This window comes from Sphaeramia orbicularis, chromosome 6 (genome assembly GCF_902148855.1).
Source record: "Sphaeramia orbicularis chromosome 6, fSphaOr1.1, whole genome shotgun sequence".
Lineage (NCBI taxonomy): Eukaryota > Metazoa > Chordata > Actinopteri > Kurtiformes > Apogonidae > Sphaeramia > Sphaeramia orbicularis.
Genome location: NC_043962.1, coordinates 27,714,060 through 27,738,213, shown reverse-complemented (window position 1 = coordinate 27,738,213; position 24,154 = coordinate 27,714,060). Strand labels below are relative to the sequence as shown.

At 39.0% G+C, this 24,154-nt stretch overlaps 1 protein-coding gene across 5 annotated transcripts in view; it reads left to right on the top strand.

Annotated features, from left to right (window-relative positions):
- Positions 1 to 24,154, top strand: part of ttc23 (tetratricopeptide repeat domain 23) — a 42,070-nt gene that overhangs the window by 16,940 nt on the left and 976 nt on the right. Inside the window, exons 1-10 of one of the 5 annotated variants that reach the window (XR_003935562.1) lie at positions 11,153 to 11,683; positions 13,888 to 14,065; positions 15,221 to 15,344; positions 15,514 to 15,670; positions 15,742 to 15,867; positions 20,959 to 21,130; positions 21,293 to 21,398; positions 21,766 to 21,893; positions 22,115 to 22,275; positions 24,001 to 24,081. Coding sequence is in view for 4 of the 5 variants with exons in the window: in XM_030135964.1 (XP_029991824.1) it covers positions 11,586 to 11,683; positions 13,888 to 14,065; positions 15,221 to 15,344; positions 15,514 to 15,670; positions 15,742 to 15,867; positions 20,959 to 21,130; positions 21,293 to 21,398; positions 21,766 to 21,893; positions 22,126 to 22,275; positions 24,001 to 24,083 (1,322 nt within the window). In the remaining variant the exon portion in view is untranslated. Of the gene's footprint in view, positions 1 to 11,152; positions 11,688 to 13,887; positions 14,066 to 15,220; positions 15,345 to 15,513; positions 15,671 to 15,741; positions 15,868 to 20,958; positions 21,131 to 21,292; positions 21,399 to 21,765; positions 21,894 to 22,114; positions 22,276 to 24,000; positions 24,084 to 24,154 lie in introns of those variants that run through there. The other 4 variants (XM_030135968.1, XM_030135964.1, XM_030135967.1 and 1 more) reach the window with 4 other exon arrangements.

Genomic DNA, 24,154 nt, shown 5'->3' with positions numbered 1-24,154 from the left:
CAAAAGTAAATTTCATGAGCCATACTGCTAACACAGGTTGATCAAAGTAGATAAAATGTACTGTATAGGCAAAAGCATACGCTCCAACGTCCTGTGTCGGGGTATAAACGAGTACAGCCTCAACAGCTTGTGTCCATTTTACTGTTTATTTCACTAAAGCAAGTGTGGTGAACAAAAACAGAAATAAGAAGTCACAAAGAGAAGAAGGGCTGTGTGGTATGCCACTCCAATTTTCCGAGCTTGAAGAGATGCTCTACTGTAATGAATATCATGTGTTAAAAACTGTTGTAGAGAGCTTTTGTACCTATAAAACCAGCAATTGGGTTTCAGGCAGCCTAGAACCTGGAAAACCCATCACTGGTTAAGACTTGTAAAAAATTTTATATAAGTACCGCAGTGTAGTGGGGAGCAGACACGATTGTAATAAATTTGTTCTTTATTTGACTTTTCTCACACTTTGTAACCCTAGTTAGTTAGTACATACCTTATTTCACTTATCAAGTATTCTGGGAGAATGTTGTGAGTGAGTGAGGGTCCACCATTATTATTACTTATTAGTCAGTTGCAGTGTAAACATAGTATATCAGATGTGTATACTGAGGCAAACATTCCTGTATTTCGTGCCAGGACAAGCAGGGTTGTGTGTTGCGTTGTGCTTTAATGAGGGTGTGAGAAACTCAAATGAATGTAACGCTATTAGCAGTGTAAATGTAATTCTATTAGTAGTGCAATGTAATACCACAGAGCAAATCTAATAACACAGTTATCATCAATGTCACAGCACAAACACAATGTTATGATTGTTAATTGGCATGGACAGCTCTGTATGATGTTTTAGTTATTGGCTTGACTCACACACAGGCACACTTTCAAGCAATGCCAAACTCCAAAATCCAGCTGCTTTTTCATATCTCTTGTTTCATGTGCATCCTTTTTCAATCCATATGCACTGTAACTGAGCACATGATTCTGCCTCTTTGTTCTATTGCCATTCATAAAATATCAATATGGCATTGGGTTAAAAGTTATTTTGTCCTCACTTGAACTTAATGTGGTCATACGACTTCTCAGTGATTGTGTTAAATGTTCGTGAGGTACAGTTTAGAGCAACTGCCTCATTAATTAATTTGTGTAAGAATAAAAAAGTTTAAAAATAACTTCAGTTTATGTCTGAACATTCACAACAGTTCATCATATGTACAGCAAATCAAATGATGTTTAAATAATAAAAATGAAGAGATGATCTAACTTAGTAAAGGAGAAAGAGTAGGACTCTTAGTACCCAGGGAAGGACAATATCTTTTCTCGCCTTTCCAGCTGATGTGTGGGATGGGGGCCCCTTTGGTGAGGGTTGTTGTCAGCCGAGACAAACTGCAGCTCCTGGGAGTGCCCCAGATCTGACAGAAACCTCCCCCTCCATCAGTCACGTCATCTGAGTCAGTGAAGGAGTCTGCGCCCTGCTCGCGGTCACACTAACCAGGAGACACAAGCTGTTCCTCTCCAGGTGCTCATTAATGCACTTGTCCTTGATACCTCCACCATACAACAACACAAAGACAAACACATGCCTGCCGTGTTCTAATTACACTAGCGCACACACACACTCACAAGGATGTGCATCATGCATTTCACTAAGAGACTTGTAAATGTCAAACAACGGCAGACGCCCCATTACTTTCCACTCCTGCTGTTGCTGCTGTTGCTGTTCTTGTGTTATGTTTTGTTCTTTTTTTTTTTTTTTTTTTTTTTTTTTTTTGGAGGGCACAAGGGGGCATCTTGATAGGGACTGTGGTTGTGTAGCGGAAAGAGACAGAGCAAAGTAGTGAAGATGGTGCAAGTCTTTGAAGTGGGGGGTGCTGGGAACAGCTGATGGGACTAGCGGCAGTGGAGTGGAGAACTGGGCTGGAGGAACTCATCAAGCTTCCTCAGCAATTAGCATATGAGGCTAATTATCATATGAAACCAATCCTCCATAACCAGCCTCTGCCTCCAGTATGACTTCCTATCCTTCTACATTATCACCCATCCCACTGAAAAATGGCGAGCATGGATGACCCCAGTATTGTCTTATACTTCTCCTCTCTAAGGCCTGCTTGAATAACTACCGTACCTCCAATGTTCCTTTTTTCCATTATGCAGTTAAGCCAGACAGTTAATTATCCAGGAGCAGGGAGGCCGGGTCTCTTTGCTGGCTGCGATAACGATATGCTTTGCTGGGCAGAGAATGAAGAGGGCTAGCCCATAGGGAGTTGTGTGATGTCAGGCAATCTTTCAAAAAAGACCCAGGCAATTAGATGCACCAGTGCTACCAGGGATGACTTCTGTTATTGAGGATACTGGCTAGCTTCTCTAATGGGGGTATTTAGGGCAATTATGATAAAGATGTCAGGGCGACCTCCCCGCGACTGCTGCTTTTACAAGAGGTGCCTCTAAGTGCAAGATCACAGAGCAGAAATAAGGAGTGACTAAAGATGTGGCCAGTCCCGTGTGGAAGTCCTGCCACCAGCAGAACTGCACTTAAGACGAGTCTCATGTGGTAAATACTGTCTGGAGGTGCTAAATGGGCTAATCTGCCCTCAAAGTTGACTTTTTATTGGAATTCTGCGGTGTATTATGACAGACTAAAGAAAATAAACACTCTGGTGCTCAATTAAAGAGTAATACCTGGCTGATTTGTTTCCATTTAGCATCGTATTCAGCACATCTGGCCCAAGGAGAGATTCAAGCACTGTTATTATTTAATGGACGAGGGAAGCTGACCATCTGTAAGGTAGCAGAGATCCACAAAGGGGCCTTTCATGTGGCTACTGTTGTACTCTGCTTGTGTGTGAATTGTTTCCATACACACATTTACCTCAGTCATCACCTTTCCACCGCCTCACATCAAAGTTACTGCACAGGGACATAACCAAAAGCTACTGGTCACACCACATACCAACCAGCCCAACTGCAATGCAAGCATATGCCATCCACATGGCTGGCATGACACTAAACACATATTGACTAATGTTTGAAGTAGGTTCAAAGAGGCAAAAGCAGAGGAAAAGTGCAACGTGGAAGCGGCATGTATCCTCTTTCCTCCTTTAAAACAGCCAAACAGCTGGTCATGTTCTTACAATATGCTCAGTACATTTCCATGATTGTTTTTGTATTACGTCTGTGAATAATGCACCATGATATCCCTCTCTCTGTAATAACCTCTCTGGATAGATATTAGACAGTCAGGAAACAGCAATCCCACTATCCAGATGAAGAAAAGCTCTTCAGTGGAGCGCATTCCAAAAGTAAGTGTTTTGCTCTGTTGTAGTTCATGGAGCAGAGCCATACACTAGTCAGGAAAGACTGGGATGATTAGATATGACGGTACTAAAAACCCTCACAGTACAATGGCTCTCTTATTATAAGATGAATCTGAATAAAATTACAAGTGTTGAGAGAAAAATTTTCAGATTACAAAAACTCTATATGCATATAGGGAATTTAATTTGTTTGGATAATCCCTTGAGATCTACCATGTCATTTTCAAGGGGGTACTAAAATGCACCGCATACACACAAACACTAACAGCAATTGAGTGACAATAAACAAAAGACAAAACAAAAAAAGAAAAAAAAAAACAAGCAAACAAAGAGTATCTATATCTACATTAATAGCACTGGAAAAAAAACACAACAGCAACAACAACAATGATGGTCAAACTGGCCATCCACAAAAAGCATATAGAGTTTGAATTAATCACAACAATACGCCAGTTTAAGCATAAGGAATGTACATAGTAATAGGTTCATATATATATATATATACATAGATCATTATATGCATAAATAAATATTAGATTTTACCCATAGTATGTCTGCTATTTTTAAAAACAATACAGTAAGACAGAGTATTGTATATAAAATAAGACAAATACAAGTGTACGACAGTTTCCTCCCATGGCTTGATTCTTTCATTCTCCTCATTCACCATCAAAGATTTTTCAGCTCACATTGGCTGCTTTTCATTATTTGTCTTTACTCTGCCTACCAAATGCTACGAAAGCATTCCAGCATCATAAGCAAATGGGCACGGGGCCTCTCTGAAATACAAGCCAATCAATCAGGCCAGTTTTGCCCTTCTGGTGCAATAAGCCCCATCCTACCCAGCCATCACTCATGGCCCACCTCTGGTTGTCCTCTTGCCTATTTTCACACCATCTCTTTCACTCTACAGCTAACACGATGACTTATTATGTTTTCCAACTTGATTCCCCTTGATGTTTGCTCTCTAACTCTCTCCTGCCTGTGAGTTACAATCCCGTCTGCCGATTTTCCATAACGATAGCTGGGGAATTAGCTCCAAATGTTTGGCAGGGTTTCAGAAACAAGATGGAAAAACCTGGAGAGAAATAAGACTACTTTGAATTTTGATCTTAATTTGTTAGTTGTTTACCTTTGTCAATTATATCCGTCATGAAACAAGATCTGTTCTGTGTATTCCTACAGACAGGTCTGTAATGAGGGCACAGTTTTTCCACAGGAACTGCATTATCTTCACTTGGGCAGTTTAAAGTTTCCAACACTTTTCTGCAGAAGGTCAGCTGAAAAAAGGGAGGATGTTAAAAAGCTTTCCATGACAAATTGCCCCTTGTGCAAATAAAATATATAATGTCAGTGCACGGGTGGAGGCGTATTGTCTTCTTGGGGGTAAGGCTTCACCTGAGTGCAATAAAAATGAAACAAAAGCTAACACTCTTTTCCCAAAAGGATGCAACATATGCCTGTGCTGTATAAGGTCACCTTTAAGGCTGCTATGCTATACACTAAACCGCTAAAAAGACCATTTAAAACATCAGCCAAGCATTAACTATCTGTTTTGATGTTGTTGTAGATTCCTGCTGTGTATTTTATAAAAGGCGCAAAAGCATAAAATTGATAAATTTGTCATAGCATAATAAATCTAAATTGTGAGGAAATCATCCTGAAATTTGCTGAAAATATTCTTGTATCTAACCCTTGCATTGGAAGCAAAGACTAATCTTAAAAATACAGCACCTGAGTCATTTAATTCCATTAGGCAGAAGCGTTTCGTGTAATGCAAATGGATAATCAAGAGCACTGTATCAGGTCTGGACAGAGGACCTGCATCTCCTGCTGTGTGTACATAAACCTCAGCTGTAGTGATGGATGGCCGGCTTGACAGAGTGTTGTTCTGTGATGTAGTGGGAGACGGTCCCACTGTGACTCCTATAAACCAACACACACAAAAGACTCAAAACACCATGCTGCACTGTCTGCAAATGTTGGGTTGATGATGTGTGACAAAGGATTTGTTAGAAAGTGTAGGTGTAATATGAGGGTAAAAATGTGTGTATGCATATGCATGTGTGTGTGTGTGTGTGTGTGTGTGTGTGTGTGTAGTTGCATAATCAGGAAGTCATTACAGCTTTTTTGTCTGGTTACATCAGGAACACAACAGGAGTGAAACACAGACACATTTGCGGTACAAGGTCTGCTCCTCTTCAGCTGTTTTCTACTTCATTGATGGTCAACAGGATAACAATGGAAAATAGCAGGGAAAAAAAGAGTGAGAACAAGATCTTCTCTGGAGCACCCTGAAGGGTTTCAGTCTCTGAAAAATAAGGCTAATTTGAAGGTCATTTAAAGAGCGCCAGGCGGTGCAGCTCAGGAGGGGGGCCATGGAACAAGTGCAGGGGGAGCGGCTTGGGTTGCACCACTGTGAGGTAGGCGCTCCGACACTCTCCCTGGTGCTCTTCATCAATCTCACCCATCCACTGAGAGCCTCCTCTGACCCACATAGAAGCCAGAGGGAGGGGGTTGCCTTTCTTCCATTATTGATACCTCTGCATCATGTAACCTGCACTTACCTGAACCAAGTGAGCAGAGGAGCCACAAAGGTCAGGGAACCACAGCCAGACATTTAGCCTCTCATTCACAGTCAGTGTAAGTGACAAAAGCCACCCTATTGATACGATATGAGAACCATTCATAGTGGGTTCATATACTTGAGTCTGGGAGTTAAATGCAGACAAATCAGGACATGTCAAGTGTGAGTGACTCATTTCAACCTCAAGCAGAAAAGATCCATTTCTTCTGTAGTCAGCACACTGCTTTAAACACACAAAGTCTATATAAAAGTAGTCATGTGTCTTTTCTTCTAACTTCGATGCCCATCTCCAATATCATCTTAGGGAGAATGAGAATACCTGATGTTTATCTAACTGCAAAAACATTCTTTTAGGCAACGAAGCCTCATTGTCTCTGCTTCTATTTTGTCTGAACAGACGCCAAAAATTTTGCACATTCAGTTAAACAGGTAAAAAGTGTGTTTATGCTTTATGTAACATAAGCACAAAAAACCATGAATTGCAGTCCTTTGTGGAGAGAATAAACACCTTGCAGATTTCCCTGTACTTCACAAAAAAGAGTCTAAGATTGGAGCGCAGAATACCACAGACAAGGTGCTGCACCGTCCTCTCATCTTTGTAAAGGGATGCCCTTGGCGGTCCTGTCTTTGTGTACATTTGTGCGTGTTTTGGTCTTGAGAGTGCAGTGATACGAACTCCTCTATATCATTTTGGTAATGTCTGGTGAACAGTCGCTGATCCTTGTTTTAGCTGCTAAGGCTTTATTGCAGGGCCATTGGAAGGAGATAAAACTCCCCCATACACATATCTCCCTGTGACAATGCTGCTAAAACTGCAATTATGAAGGAATGTACATGCTGTCAGCACACAAAACACAGTTATTGGTTTAGTGCGGCATTGTCTAAACAAAGAATGGCAATATCACCTCCAAAGCTCTCTGTAATCTTTGATTTTGACATTGAATAGAAAGGAGAGAAGCTTTAGTGGTGAAACAATAGTAGATTTGTTTTCTGCGTATGCTTCAAATTAGGCCAAGGTTTGGGTAAGGATAAGCACAAGTTTAAGCCATTCCAAGTCTTTGCCATAGCAAAGAACAATTCACATTTCAATGCAAAACTATTGTTCAGCAGAGCTCTGGGATGGAACAACAGCGCTGGGTAGAAAGAGAGCTTATCTTATCGTTCTGTAACTATCACGTCTGCCATGGACAGCCTCTGTCAGTTCAAAGGAAGGGGTTCCCAGCTTAAGTGTCTAGCTTTGTCTCTATTTCTTTACAGTGGTATTTGCACAAATACTTTGATTACCGTATTGAAAAGTCCTCTTATTCTATGTGCAAATAACATGGTTTATCTGAAGTCTAGCAGCTGTGAAGACATTAGCATATTTGCTGGGAGTCAGAATATGGCACTTTTGTTCAAGTAGTAAAGCACAAAGATTGTGTCATGTTTTCCAAAATTTTAAATTTCATTGAAAATACAATATCTATTTTACATCACATGGTCTAGGAGAGTAAAGGTATGCTTTACAGTCACTAGAGGGAAATCAGGCATTAGAAAAAAGGTGAACGACACGCACATCCAAAATTAGAGGTGTGCCGGATCCCAAAAAAGTAGAACGTGAGAAAAAATAAAGGAAGGTGTGCGGACCTTCCTTTATTTTTTCTCACAAATCAGGCATTAGAAGCAAGTAATTGTAACTTTTTTATCTACACTCTTAATACCTTCTCTACTGGGGGCTTACGTTCATTGCTGTCGGATAGGTGTCTGTGGGTAAACTAACACAGGAAGTGGGGACAGCTGTATAAAAGTTAGGTGCTACTTTGTGGTTTTAAAAAATAACTGTGACATATCTGACAAGCATGAGAACATTAAGATTCATGACTCTTGCTGAGAATTTGATCCATAAATTATGTTCTTTATATGCAAGTCTAGCACATTCCAGTGTTAACATGGAAAACAATTTGTAAATGCGCAAGTTAGGAAATGATAGCTGCTCATGAGCGCAGTAAAATGTGAACAATAAAGCAATAAGGAATCTCTCTAATATAAGAGTGATGATAATTGCATTAAAATTATTTGGCAGATGCATATTATTGAGAGAAAAAACTCAGACACAACAAAAAAAAAACAGAGTATTGAATGTAAATGATGGAAACTCAAGGTTCAACTGATGCATAACAATTACACCAAATATTAAAAGTGTTGATTGTTTTGCACGTCTCTTTTCATCTTGATTGCTCTGCGCTGAGAGATGTGAATCTTGTCAACAGCTACATGAATCATGATGCACATTGGTAACACACAAGCTGAGGATAGTGAGCTTTGTCTGTCTGAGACTGCACATTTGTGTAGCAAAGGTTCAAACCACAGCTTGACAGCATTTACCTCTACGCCATGTGTAAGTACATGTAAGACACAGCTCTCATGACAAACTGTGTGATTTGTTCTTAAATCTTGTTTGGCTCCCATCAAATTATTCCTGTAAATGCAGTGTTTCTGCTGCTGCCACTTTCCAGCTGACAGCCAGGTTTTCTGTTCTCATCTAAGGCTTTGGGTTTACAAGTGAAGTTGACAAGGTTGCCATGAGCCTCTTGAACTGTGAACAGGAAGGGCAGGTGCTAAAGCGCTTAAGGGCAGATTTCTATGGTTGAGTGTCTTGACAGATGAAAATCGAGTAATTGCAAGTACAGGACTCAGCTCAGGCAGTGGTCATTGTAAGTTATGTAAGAGCTGTTACTAATATACGCAGACTTTTTGGTTGGCTAATATCTTTCGATAGGAAGTCTTGATATTTTATACCTAAAATATAAATAAGTCATTGTATGATAATCCGAACATTTATTGGCACAACTCCCAAAAAAACTGGCCAACTCAATAATATTATTCAATGTTAATGTTTGTTGGAATGAGTCCATGGAAATGGACAACTGTAAAAGTCTGAGGTGTATAAGGTAAACATACATTAAAGCCATGTTTTTCTTCCGTTGCCTGTAGTTAAATTTAGCAAAGTGTGTGTAGATTTGTGTCAGGATCTTATAAGTTAAATCTTGCTGTACATGAAAGAGGGTTTCCCTACAGATCCAACAGAGCAAATAAAATTTGCAGTGAGTAGCGTTTCACCCTATAATCATATGAATAGAATGTACAATGTTCACTGAGTTTAACGGCGTCAGTTACAACACTTTAGTCTGGATTGTAAGAGGTAATGCATGAGCCACAGATATAAATGAAAATGATGGATGAAAAGACAAAGCACTTTGGGCAGAAGGAGGATGTTCACCAGACCAAAAATATACTAAAGATGATTTAAAAGTGTTTTGATAGTTAAATACTGGTGCTGTTATAGCACAGTATGTATGTGATCATCTTAACTAAAGTTAAAATATCCTCTTTAAAATATACCATTTTCAACATTTTGAGTCTAATAAGAAAGAAGTTGTGAAAGTTACAGCTGTGGCTACATTTCTGCAGAGGATCTGAAGGCAGATGCCAAAGAACTATTAAGGACAATCTAACAGAAAAGTAACACCATTTTTTACACTAAGGTTGCAATAAAGCACATTATAAGTGTCTGAATGAAGTTTGGTGAGGGTGAGAAATTTTAAGTGCTCCCTATACACCCCCACGCACACTGCTGAATGTCTACACATACACACAAACACAGATATGTCAGAGAGGTCTGAGTGACTCTACTCCTGTCACTGGGTGCATGCTGTGAAAACAGCACCCCCCCTTCTCCTCACCCCCTCCTCTCGCTCCCACTTCTCTGGACGCCAGCCTGACATACCAGACCTTGTTCGTTAGCGCATATTTTTACCCACCGTTACTAAATTAGGAAGCCAGAGGGAGCAAATGGAGTGTGGCTGCCAAGGCAGAAGAAGAAGGGTCTGATCAGGCCTGGGTTTGCTGAGGGCCCATGCCAACCCTACCAGCTTCATTAAGAGCCACTTGGGTTTCAGAAATAGAAGCCCAACAGGGACCTGGGCCAAACAGAGCCCTGAATGGCCAGCCAAAAACTCACGGGACAAACAAACAAATAAACGGGTTGTCTCATGGCCTGCCAGAATCAACCGGCAGCAGCCATCCCAAGGAGCCATAAGAAGTTATCTTAGGCAGTCTTGCACACAAAATCTGCCCTGCCCCAAGTTTAAAAGTGGTGACAGTACACATACTGCCAGCCGATACAGAATAAATTAACCTAGAAAGCTGTCTCCGGAGGCCAATTTCTCAAAGCAGCCACAGAGACGTTATTTCTTGTTTATTTGGCATGGATTTTGGGCACTGATGTAAGAAAGGATATTTTCACAAGGAAATGTACATTTCCTCTTCATGCTATTGGCATAGGTCTATTGCACTTTTTATAGCATTGGTCTCTGGATGTATATGGAATGGTGTGAAACATTGATATTCCTTATCTGCATACAAAAAATATGCTTAATTTTAATCCGGAAAGAGCAAAACTGAAAAAAATATGGAGTATTCCTTCCTATATAAACAGCTGAGTACAGTGAAAAGCATGTTGCTGTGTTTTGTTTCCAAGTGAATTTGTCAGAAGACAAAGTCTGTGAACAAATAACATTTTTTGACTGTCTGGGACTGTAATTTAAGACAAACACAAATAGAGGGAAGATTAGTTGTTTGGTATTTGAAAATTGCACCTGAAAAACCATAGAGAGAGTCATTTAGGTTCATTATTTATTGTTGTTTTGTCTGAGTGGAACATCTTACCATGTGCACTACACTGACTTCAGTCCATTTAACACCCACACACAAAATTAATGAGCTATAAGTACGACTTCTTGTCGCTTTAAAGTATAACTGTTGTAAGTCATACATCTAAATCAACAGACAAGTGACTACAGAAAATACTTGGCTCAAGAGCTTGTAGGAAATTTCTGTGACAGTGAAAGCACTGCCTGTTCTTTTATGGAAATAATGATGATGATCACAGCCTGGTGGTAATTGTAATCTTAATATAACATAGTAATGTTATCAAGCCTTACTATTCTTTATTCATTGGGAGCCAATGACAGACATAGCTATTAGACTTGGGAATAGCAGAGACACACAGTTACAGTTTGGATAATACAGTTTGACGCTTTGAAGTGTGTATGCCTGCAGGACTGGCCAAAATCTCAGCCAAGAATTCTTAAAACAGTAGAACAGTGCTGTAAAAGTCCCCTGAGTAAGACGCGTGAAACCACAACCCTGTGTTACTATACTGCCATCTAGTGGAACCACAAGAATAGTACAACTGTGTGACCAAAACACGTTTAGTTCTCGCGTAAGCCTGTGGTGTCCCTTGTTAACCTGAATAGATGAGGGGAAAAAAACTTACATAGTCTTAGACTCAGCTCAATGAATACCTCCAAAGAAACATCACCCATTACGAGGCAACAGTAAATAGGATGTAAATAAATGACGTTTCAGAACAGTGTTGTTGTTGTTGAACGCAGCTCGTTTCCTGTTATGAACCGTTTGGAAGCTAATGTCAACACTCCACACGGTCCTCTTAAAGATGACTTTCCAACCTGAAAGCTCGTAAGATAAAGCGGTGTATTCATTAATTTCAGTTTCTCGTGTTTCTCTAAATAAAACTCGTTCGTGGATGAGTACTAGCTCGTGCCAGCTGACGTTGCGCGCGGCGTAACCACAACAAAAACTTTACGTCAAATTGAGCACGAGCCAGGCTGCTATGGACGCAATACAAGACTAAAAATATGACTGAACGCACGGAGTACTCTGGATGTTTGCAAAAAATGGATGTTCGTGGCATACAGAAAGAAGTCCTAACAAAATCACCGGATTCTCCCGAGTCGTAAGTATAATAGAAGCGTAAATGAACGTCAAAGCTGCATATCCCAATGGACAGGAAATTAACAAATGCATTTAAGTAGATAAATTGTTCACTGACATACAGTGAGAAACACATGCCTCAGTATTCATTCATTCATTCATTCATTCATTCATTTTCATGTGAGGGATTTCTTCAGGACATCATGGTTGTCTAATCATAGACCTTCTAATGATTGTAAAGTGGAAATCTACAACTTGTGTTTAGTTAATATGATTTTGTTTGTTTTTCAAATAAATGTTGTAATGGTAGTAATCAAATATTTTAAAATGCACAGGTTTTAGTCAAATAACATTAAATACCATTATATATATTTCAGCTGAGCCTGTAATTCTAGATAGCTCCAATTATTAGTATGATAATGCTAAAATTACATGTAAATATCAGTGTTTATGTGTATATTCTTTGTTTAACTAGGTGAAATTGTCATTTAGATGAATTCGTATAGATTTATTTTTGTGGTGACTTCCAGATGAATGTTTCCCTACATTCAACCTTTCCAAAGTAATTTCTCACCATCTATCATAATTTTATTCTTTGCTTTTTTTTTTTTTTTTTTTTTTTCCTAAATGTTGTATTCTATTATATTTAGGTTACTGATCATGCAGATGTTCATTAAAGCTCACAGTTAATTCAGAGGTGTTTATGTCAAAACAGTGACAACTTAGGAAAAGGTGGCTTTTCAGAAAAATATAGGCCTATCATTAACTCTCATTTGTAAAACTACATGAGTTTTACTGGTGAATCAATGTGGCAGAAGATGACAGTGTTTCAGTGCTGGAGCCTCTGAGCATTCAGATGGATCATATATCAGATCATATGATCATGAAGAGCTTAGAAACTGCATTTTACATGAATTATTTACATTTATTGATAGGATTAGTGGTTCAAGAGTTATTAAATGTTTTAGATCTGTTTGTTTTTGGGGGCTAAAAATCTTTTTTATTGGGTGAACTGACCAAGAGAGCAGCTTATAGTTTTAACTAATCAAAACACAACAAACAACTTTCATACTCAACAAGTAAGTAAAATAAAACATACACTGTTGCCCATGAAGTTGGAATAAAGTATTCTTATCTCTTCTCATGAATGGTTGTGATTTATATTGTATTCTTGATAAAGTGTAACTGGGACTCTGGGTGTATGATCATTGTACCTAGTCACCGGTGATTACTGATGTGTTTAAACCGGAATAAAAAGAGGAATGTATCTTAAAACAAAATTATTCCAACTTTATGTGCAACAGCGTGCAAGAAAAATTAGTTAAAGAATTATTCCAGTGCCAATTTGGAAGAAATCACATTGACCAAAATTATTATTTTCACCGACTGCTTAAAGATAAATTCCCCCAAAGTAATATGTTTTGAGAGTTTCAGGTCCTTCTGTAAATCATCCATGAAGAAGTTCTTGTGCATTGAATAATGTCTGACTTAACAAACCACAATTTGTAGGATGTTCGGGGAGCACAGACCATACTGTTTTGGGGGTTTACACATGTACAGTACCATGCAGAAGTCTCAAGCCACCCTCTAGCTATGTGTTTTTATGCAGTTATAATGAGCACAATATCTACAGTATGTGTCTGTCTTTTAAAATATAATAAAAAAATAAAGAGGAATATAGTGAAAACACTAAAAACTCACAGAAAATATAAACTTCACATACAGGAAAGAGTCATAAGTTAGTGTGATCTGTGTTCCCATGACAAAGAGTAGCCGAACAATAAGAAACATTGGACATGCTGAATGAAAACTTGGTGTAAAACACTACAAAATTAGTTCAGCAAATCTCATAATGTTGGTACAGAAGAGTTCAAGACAGGTTAAGTTCAAAGGAAGATCACACTAAATACTGGATACTTCAGTCTGCTTTTTTTTCTGAAATTTTTGTTTTTAATACTATTCTGTATTTCCGTTGTTTCCTGTTACTTGAGACTGAGAATTTTTGCTTATGTACAATAGGCTATAGGCTATGATGATACTCTTGATATAAAATAGAGGCAGCCAAGCAGAGATTTAATGTTTACTATCATGAAATACTGTTATTCTTCCCAGGGTCTTCACAAACATGACATTCAGACATAAAAATAAAGCATTCTTTGTCATTTAAGTGATTTCCTCAAATGTAGGTTATCGCACCTTTGTGAAATGTTTATCCTGCATTCACAGATCCCCTCAAAGCATGGAGAGCATCAGCAGAGACATGGATGTATCTTCTGACTGTGGTCCAAATGGAGAGAGTCCCTCACTTACAGGATACACCAAGAAAAAATTTATCATGATGCCTCCAGAGGAAAAGCTCAAACACTTTGACAGCCGAGCTCAAGTCCATGCAGACAACAAAGAGGTGAGCGTTGGTTGATGAATTCATGTGACTTAACCTGCTGTTTAGTCTTTGAAATTTTCTGTTAATGATGCAGAGTTGTTTTCAGCCCTTGGTAAAGCTGCTGATCATGCATAAATTTATCAAAGTTATGCATGATGCTAAATGAATGGTAAATAGACCTCATTTATATAAATCGATATTTATGTACATTCACCCATTCTTTATATGATGATGTAACACATTATATGGAAAAGTGGAAAATTACTATATCGAACCCTGCACTCATTGTTTCATTCATTAGTTCTGCCTTTTTCCCTTTTGCACTTCATTAATCATTCCTTTTATTTATTCTACTTTATCTTTAAAGCTGCGGGAGACTTTCGTCACCAATTTTTCATCAAATCTGTAAAACCCCAGTCATAGCCTAAGTATCACAAATCTGAAAGTCTTTCTGTGATTACTCGCCTGAATCTCTTGCATCACGGTGAACAATTTCGAAGTGTACTCCACCATAAACAACAGACAGAGCTGATAGGTATCTCGGGCATCTTCGGAATTTTGTCACAACATGCATTGTGGGAAGCAGAGATTTGCACAGCTGCCTAGCAGTGGCAGCAGCAGCGCAACCATATGATATCATATGGCTGCAACAAACACAACACAGAAATGGTTGAAATGCAGAAACGGCTGGAGGGAAGCGGAGCTCCAGCCATTTCTGCGTCATGTCTGTTGCAGCTGCTGCTGCCAGGCGGCTGCACGGACCTCCACTTCCCACAATGCACATTGCGACAAAATTCCGAAGATGCCCGAGTTACCTACCAGCTCTGTTTGTGAACAAATGTTTTGTTTATGGTGGAGTACACTTCGAAATTGTTCACTGTGATGGAAGAGATTCAGGCCAGTAATCACAGAAAGACTTACAGATTCGAGATACTTAGGCTATGACTGAGGTTTTGCAGATTTGATGAAAACTTGGTGACAAAAGTCTCCCGCACCTTTTAAATATGTTTTAATTCTTGCCAATTATATATTTTTTTCTGAATGCCACATTTGAAAAGTATGTAAATAGTTTCACTAACTTTGGATCTTACACAGAAATATACAGTGCCTTATTGTTTATGAAGTATTTTACCGAGGGCTAAGAGAAGTGAAACCGACAGTCTTTCTTCTCTTTAGTTTGATGTTTGCATTCAAGATTTAGTGCACTGTGTGGCTCTGACAAGGCTGGTATATGGGGAAGGACACCTGAAACTAGCCCAGGCCCATGCAAGACTGGCTAAAGCATACTTCCAGTTTAAAGGTACAGTATATATGATGATTTTTACCTGATTCATCTCATATTAAGTCGTGTTATGTCCTTTGCCTTGATAAGCGACATCTAATGAATAAATTGATTTTTAGATCATGTTATATCAATATTCAGATAGAGATTTAGCTTGTGGCTGAATTTAACCTCATTTTTCTGCCAGGCTGGGGCCTGCAGGCACTCCAACATTCATCCTTAGCCCGAGAGATGCTGCCATTCAGCTCTTCAATTTCCTCTGGACGAGGTGACAAACTTGAGGTTCTCCAATGTCTCTTGGACATTTGCCTCATACAGGGAGGAGCTGGACTGCTTACAGCCACATATCCTTTTATTGTACAGTGTTTGACAATAAACAGGCTAAATTATTTTGAGCTTCCTTGACTTCTGAAACTCTAGAAGAAGCTGAATCTGCGTATCTGGAGGCAGAACAGATTATAGAGGAGCTTCATCAAAATGATGGCATCAGTCAGGAGGAGAAAATAAGCAATGAGCTGGAAATCTCCAGTGGTCTCTCCAGGTTAGTTTAACTGATAATCTTCATTGTTTTCTAGTGGCAGTTGTTATTATATGAGATATATCATCTTTTTTTTTTTTTTTTTTTTTTTTAAAGGGGTCCCATGTGAAATGCATGTAGTCTAATCCCCAAGGGTAAATATAAATAGATGACGGACATTAAAGCACCCTTGTGGCTTATCATATTTAACTACTGCTATTTGGTTTTAAGTTGTGCTGCTTGGTAATCATGTGACTTACTCTATTTATTTCCTGTGACCACCGTAGTATCACATTCAAGTGGTGCTAAATAACTCGGTAGGATATAAAATTAAAAGGGAGATGAACAAGTCTGACCAGTGGGATTCAGAATATTGTTTATTCTTTAGAGTATTGTAGATTTACAGCAACTAATATTATTTGAATAATGAAATATGTATTATTCATTGCAGTTACTGAACCTAAATAAAGTAAGATACAGTACTTATGAGTTGAAATTCATGTCACCACAAGATGGCGATATATCCCTGTGCATTCACAACATTTTATCATTTCTGAGTTTTTGTTAATGCTGAGTGAATGAAACTATTTTATGTCATGTTAGACAAAACTCAGTATCTGTTTTTCACCAGTGTTACTGTACAATACACAAGTATGGGCCTATTGTAACAAACACTTCCTGATTTGCTGGGCGGGGTTTCATCACATCCACTCATAGAATCACAGATGAAGCAGCAGCGTGGAGGGGAAACAAGCGTTTTTCCCTTTTCACAGTTTTTCTCTCTTCTCCAATTTTTTTTTTTTTTTTTTAGTTTAGCTTTGACTTCCTACTTAAGTGTTTACCTCATCTCATATCACTACTTAGAAGTAATTTGTAATCACAATGCAGTTTCTTAAGACACGGTGAAGCTGTTTTGTCTGCTTTATGTGAAAGTGATACTATTAGGTTTGTTTAGACTATTGGCAGTACCATTTCCTTCTTATTGATTTGTTTACACGAATCTGCATTACATCACAATATACATTTGGACCTTAATGGCGGTATTGACAACACAGATCCCAGGGGTTTTATTACAAGCTCAGAAAAAGATTAAACAATTACAAGATCATGGTGGAGACCAAGGACAGATAGGACAGACTGATAACCTTTGTGAACACAGTATGGACTGGCAATGGAAAAAAATAGGTGCTAATAGGTTCTTAGATCACTATGTGTGTGAAATTAGAATCACAATCAGGACCCGCTAATGTTTATTTTAATCCTGCAAATCTTTGGTATGTGAACGAATCAGCTGTGTCTATTTTAATGCTTTTTATTGTATCCATGTTCTTCTTCAGCCATCATTTCCAACAACAGCCTACAAAACATTGGACAACCTGTATTTGTAAAGCCTTTTAAGCAACTGGAACAGTTCTTTAAAATATTCATAAGGGAAAAAAATATTTTCAGTGGCCAAGTAGAGAAGCCTGGTGGCCTTTTGATAATGTTTCAACATATCAGCTTGAACACTGTAGTATTAAAATGATGAGGTAACGAGAGGCTACACTCCTGCAGCATTTTAACAAGCCTTATCAGCAGTCTGAGGTGAGCTACTCTCACAGGAATTCACAATGATGCCATCTTGGTCTGTTTGTTGACATGTAATGTGAAATTGAAAAAATGTGCAGACTCTGGCTGGTGTGTAAGCTTGCTAAATCTCTTTTGTTAGGTGATGACTAAGAATTTGGCATGCCTCTAAAGCTCTGTCTCTCAACACTGTTGTGATGGAGGGGAATGTTCCCACCAAATCCTGGAACAATAAAGTAAGCCCTGCTCTCTTATAGACCCTGATCCAAACAATCTGCCCAGTTTCAGATTCATACTCAAGGTGTGCAACTCTGATCAGCCAAAAGGTTTATTTCTATCAAGAAGTTTTATTGTCACGCTTAAATTTGTTGTTTGTGAGTGCTTTTATATCCAGACTTGGCCTTGACTGCTTAAATGATGTATTTCCCTGGCTGTTTTACAAATGCTGTCATGAATCTGCATTTTATTTTACAGTATGTATTTAATTAGGAAGGTTGAGTGTCTTAAATTAAGCCGTGCATATTTGTGGAAAATTTCCCATCACCCTGTACTTTTGATATTCTAAGTGGCCCCAGTTGCCTTTATTTATTCACAAGTAATGACTGGATACCCAGCGTGGCTATGACAAATGCCAGCTGTCTTGTAATGGTTAGGATGCAGACTCCCCTAGTTTTACTTCTTTATAGGTAATTAATTTTAATCAACTTTTCCCAGATGTAGAATTGTGTTTGATTTGATGGCTGAATAAAACCAACAGTGTTTTGTTGTAAATGGCTCTTTAAACACGGCCATAAGTGGTTTACTATAATATCCCAGGCTTTTCATAATTTTACCTGAATCCCTTGAGCAACAATAAAAAGCTTCTGCCAACAGAAAGCTTTTTAGTCAGTTTTCAGTCCCGTACAGATTGAATGGAGCAGGCTGCAGTGTTTTTGTCCTTCAGTTTTTACTCTCTCTTGGCCTTTACTGTATTTTCCCAGTAAGAGCAAACTTGCGTCAAACACGGGCTGGAAACATTTACTAAGGAGGACAGTACGGCCTGCTGGCAGCACATCTACACATCCTTAATTATGTTAATTCACTGCCCCGACTCCTTGTAGATTTCTCTGACAGCGGGACATGGCATTTTACCATTCTACCAGGGAGTACGTAAGGAACCAGAGTGTATGAGAGGATAGAAGGGTATTGTCTCTGTTTGTCCATGCAAGCCAAATTGCAAGATTCAAGGCTAGCTGGAATGCAGCCTCTGCTCTAACCATCACCACTCCCCTAAAAGGACCTGAAGTGCCTGCCCTATGAACACTGATGGGCGGGGCACTCCCACTATCCATCAAGGCATGTTGGGATAATCTTGGATTCATGGGAAAAGCTAAAAAATGAGTCTTTGCACTGTTGTTGTAACCTGTGCTTCTGGCATTCAACCACTGCGCTATGAATACCCAAATTCATGCGGTGCAGGCATTTAAACATAACATTACACTGTTAGACTTGTGATTTCCATGTAGACTGCCCATGCTGTAACAGAGTTAAAGACTGGAAGACCATTAGAATAACAGTGTTATGTGAAACGTACATTACTGTATTACAGTACAGTGTGCATTCCATAGCTAAATTAACACATCATCTTCCATATGCTATAACCACATGTAGTTTGTACTGTATATATGTAAAGACTGATTTGTAAAAGGGGGGTTTCCTCTATTGCTGTGTTACAGTATCGTGGTCAGAGATTGTGAAATCTTGAGTGCTGAACCCTGTAGGAAAGGCCAGCCCCCCTGACTGCAGAGCTAAATTAGATTCAGAGTCCATTATTTGAAGCTGTTAGCAGAGCACACTGATGGACCCACTGTCCTTGCGGTGGATCATGCAACCACCATCTCTTTCCTTTCCCCTTCTTACTATCTCATATTCTGCAGCCCAAGCAGCTCCATGCAAAGTAAAAAGGAAATTGTAGTGTTTAAAATGAGCATGGACACTGTTGGGATTTAGTCTTTTGTCATCGGTTGTCACCTGTGCTTAGATAGATGTTCTATTTTGCTTTGGTGGTTTGTAGTGAAGCCACAGTGGAACCCCCTAATTCAGACACCAAAGAATGTCACTTTTAGCTGTGTGTTTCTGCTTTGTGCATGCATTAGTTATTTGTCACAGTCTAGGAGGCAGCAGTTAAAATGACAGGGTTAGGAGCAGTGTAACCTTCTGTCCCACGGGAGACAGTTAAAGGCTTGAGAGAGGATGCAAGTGAAAACAGTTTAAAGGGCAATGTGAAAGCTTTCCCTATTATAGCCTGCAGTGCACCAGGCTTCAACAGTAGCCAGCAGCCAAATCCTTCACCACATTGCAGTGCTTTGGTTTGGCAGCAGACCAAGAAGTTACTTTAGTTGTGTAATCTAACGGTAATAGGCTCTCTATACTGTATACACTGTATAACACTAATACTATAAATGCACATGTATTATGTCATTTATTAGAGTCAATAGTGGAGAGGTATCATGAAATGTATTGATATAATTAAGTAGATTTTTAATTCTGTAATTTTTTTGTAATCTGCCACATTTTTTTTAACGCTTTCTTTTTATTGTTTCTTTTTTAAAGAACATATAGCAGATATGGACATACAGAAGCAAGACAAAAAAAATTAAAGAAAATAAAGAAATACAAACCTCAAAAGAAAAACAACATAGTGGATTGCCATGCCTCTACAGTGTGCTCCAGCGTTGCTATCAATAAGATCATCCTTATCCTGTCGTTGTATAAACGGACGTTTTCTCCCACTTTTCTCGACATTGTTCTTCTTCAGTCTTTATCTTATGGGTCAACAATTCTATTACATAGATCTCACTCACAATTTTTAATCTGTCACATTTTTGACAACGTTCTTCACCCAACATCTATGGTAGTAGAGCATTGGAAATTGAATTGATATTCAGAGATTAAGAGGGATAGAGGAAGGAACCCCCCCTTCCCAAGAGAAAATGGAAATACAGTACAGCTACAGAACATATGCTGTGTTTGTAGTTGTGTTATGTTAGAGATGGACAATAAGGTTAATAATGTTAAATGTTAATGTTAATGTTAAAATGTTCCTTTCGGTCAATATCAGTAATTATCATGATAAGAGTCAAATCATTATTTCTTTTGATTTCAAAGGCTGTGTCTTGGTCTTGCGTGAACTTTGGAAGTTGTGGTTTAGAATATTTCTTTATAGTCAGAAAATGGTAAAACGTTTTAGAAATCTACAGTGTAACATTCAAAACTAATAAAATAATTAGAAAATATGTGCAAAATAAGAGAAGAATGTCTTGGGGAAAAAAAAGAAAAAAATGTATACTATGTATAGCGATGATATTTCTCATGTATTGCAATAATTGTCATTATTGTTTTCCTGCTCAGGTCTATTTTAGTGTATTACTCAAAAACGGCTTAGCAGAGCAAATATGATGTCTTGTCTCCAGACTGATGCCTTGAAGAAACTCAAACATTCCTGGTCTCTGTCTTGTTTGTCATGTTGGCTCTAATTACCTTCCCCTTTGTATATTCCACTATCTTTAGGGTCTATAGGAGACAGAGTAGACCAGATGAAGCCTTAAACCAGTGTGAGAAGTCTCTGCGACTGCTAAAAGATTGCAGCAAACCAGAGAGGAGCTGCTCTGTTTATAGGGACATGGCTGCCATCGAACAGGACCAAGGTCAGATGGACAGAGCCATAGAGCATCTCTCAAAGGTAAGGAACATCTCACTTACACATCATACTTAATACTTATTGAAAAGATACACAAATACACGAGGGTTGTTTGAGACGGTGTCAAGCTGTGTTGTTAGTATTCCCACACCTCTTATTTAGTGATATGTGATCTGCCTTGTTTCATGTGGGTGTTGCTGTTAGGCTCATGCCATTTCAATGAGTCACGGCCCAGAGGAACTTGAAGGGGCTCAGATCTCCCACAGCCTGGCCCTCATCCTTTCTGCTGTAGCAGAGCCTCAACACAATGGTGAGTCTATTCAGAGACACGAGCCTGAGCAAGAGACGCAAGGGGTTAATTATGGTTTGAATCTCCCATTGTCTCCATATATGTCAGATTCTTTAGAATGGAAACAGCCTAATAATGGTGTCATTGAACACACGAGTTCAGGCAAAATTTACTTTCAGCAGTGTAGGCTCTATGGCAACTATACGATCTGCAACTGAGCCCGTAATGCTATAAAAGTCAGTTCAATTACAGAATTCCAGATGATTTATCTAGTTGAAAGACAAATGTTTATGCTAGGAATCTATTGCAATCTATCTGTCAAATGCCAGTCAGTTTCTGCTGTTACTCAAGTATCTGCATCATCTGTTTCTCTCCACACTGGTGTAAGAACGTGCAGGTGAATACTTTGAGCAGAGTTTAAGTGGATACAGAAGCTCTGTTGGTGCACACGATCCAGTTTTCCTTTCTGCCCAGGATGATTTCTGTCGCTTTCTCCTCCTCAATGGACAGCAACAGGTGATATATACACTCAGAAACATACAAATCTATGAGTACAGTTAGGAAATACCATTAAAATAATGAGATATTTTGCTTGAGAAATCTTAAAACTTATAGATGTGAATTTACCACACTTTACTTGTTGTGAGAGTCTCAAGGTTTACTCTGTAGTCGATTGATTGCACCTGTTATTGTAGCTCTCTCCACTTTTTGCAAGAAACACTTAACCTATTTTACAGTATTTTTGCAGAGATGTGTGGAGATCCAGAGGGTTTCTCTTTCCTCAAAGAGATCTGTGTTCGGTGACCTGAGTGCAGAGGTTGCAGACACCCTTCAGCTTATAGGAAGTGTGGAGATGACTGAAGGAAGGATGAAGGAGGCCCATAGGAACATGGCAAAGGTACTGATAAATTACAGGAGACAAACACTTGATGATATTGTTTATCATTGTAACTATTTCGGTGCAAGCTGGAATAGGGTCACTGTTACTGTCATCAAGCATGAAATTGTCCTGCCAGAGTATTTTGAGAGGGTTTATATTAAAAGGCCACGAGTCAGAGGCTGTGACCACCTACATTGGTGAGAGGTTGATAGGTTCCTCAAAATAAACACACAAAGAGTCCCTGTCATATTGAGTTGGGCTATTTTCACCAACCTCTCTAAGGCTCAGTGCTATCAGAGTTGCATGCTAATCTTGGAAGGGTGTAGTGTGCAGAGCCACCCTCCCTGGTGTAAAATATCACACAGAGTGACTTTGTGCTTCCTGAGTCTGGATGAAGCCTGACAGATGGACAACACAACTTTGGAAAGAGAAAGGCAGTCTGCTAACTGCTGTCAATTAAAAGGACACTGACCCCAATTAGTGTGGTATGTCATTATGTCCTTTAAAAATAAGTTACGTCCTTATGTCTTTCACTGCACATGCATTGAATAACCATGCGATCATTTTGCCATGTGCCTTCTCCGTGGCTTGCACCGTTAAATTATATCCTTATGTAACGTGCATCTTTCTCTTTTTTCATCAGTGACTGTATATGTTTGCAGTATGAGCTAATTCCTGCCCAACATACTAAAACTCACCACCAAAAGGGGATTTCTTCATACTAGTAATGACATGCCTCTGAGGAGCTCGGTTGCTATGTTGCTCTGTTATTGCCTCTAGGTGTAAAGGGGTCCAAGTATGACAGGGTACATCTCTACCACACATCCGCCTGCTAACCTTTCAGAAGTACCCTGACATAAACCAGATATGGCCGAGCTGTTTTTTCCCTGCTGTCATCACAACACCATTTGAGCTCTGATTGAGTAACAGATTGTGTTTTTCCAGAGGAAACCTGGCTCATAGAATAGATACAATAGATAACAAAGAAAAAGGCAAAAGAAAACAGAGAGAACAATGCTATACACACTGAGACACAGTTGACAGTCCCCCTTTTTCCTCTGTAGTACTGCTGAAAAAAAAGGCCTTCCATTACATCAACCTTAGCAACAGCGAAAACATCCATGAGGCCAGATGGATCTTTTCCAGATTAACAAATGCTTTGCTTTCTCTGGTGAAGAGGGAAACTTTTAGCCCTCCCTTTTCCTGCTTTAGCACACTTCTCTTGACATTTTGTCATTTATGGTAATTTTAGAGATGGCAAGCAGGCTTTTATCATGTCTGTTGCATCACTGTGTGTAATGGTGGGTGTGTGTGTTTTGTAATTGCATACACGTGTTTGGAGTTGAAGAGTGTAGATCAAGCCTGGATCTTGTTAAGTTAGGCAATATCTTCTGATGTCATAGGGTCTGTGTTGTCGTAGCTCATTCCTCACATTTGATTGGACCAAACTGAAGGAATAGTTAATAAAACCAAGCTGCTTCTTTAAGTTGACTACCTCAGGGTGAATTCTTTAGAGTCCTCAAAATAAATCTTGCCTATCAGCCTTGTTGACTCGACTCCACGAGTGGTCAGCACAGGTGTTATATAAACCTTGGACTGGTCCAGTAGTTATTTTGGGATGTTTAGTGCCTTCACATGTTGCTAGGAAATGTTTATTCCCGTGAGTATGACTTGCACCTCTCATCTTCCACTGCACTGACCACTCACTGTGCTGTTGTTTATTTATATATTTTTTTATTTTAGTGCCTGGAGATCCAGAGTTTGTTGTATGGCTCTCAGCACAAGAAAACAAAAGCCACACAAAAAGCTGTGGACATGCTGGCACGGTAAACATGAATACATTTTTTTCTACTGAAACACTTACTGATGTATAATTTGACTCTTACCAATGTCACTG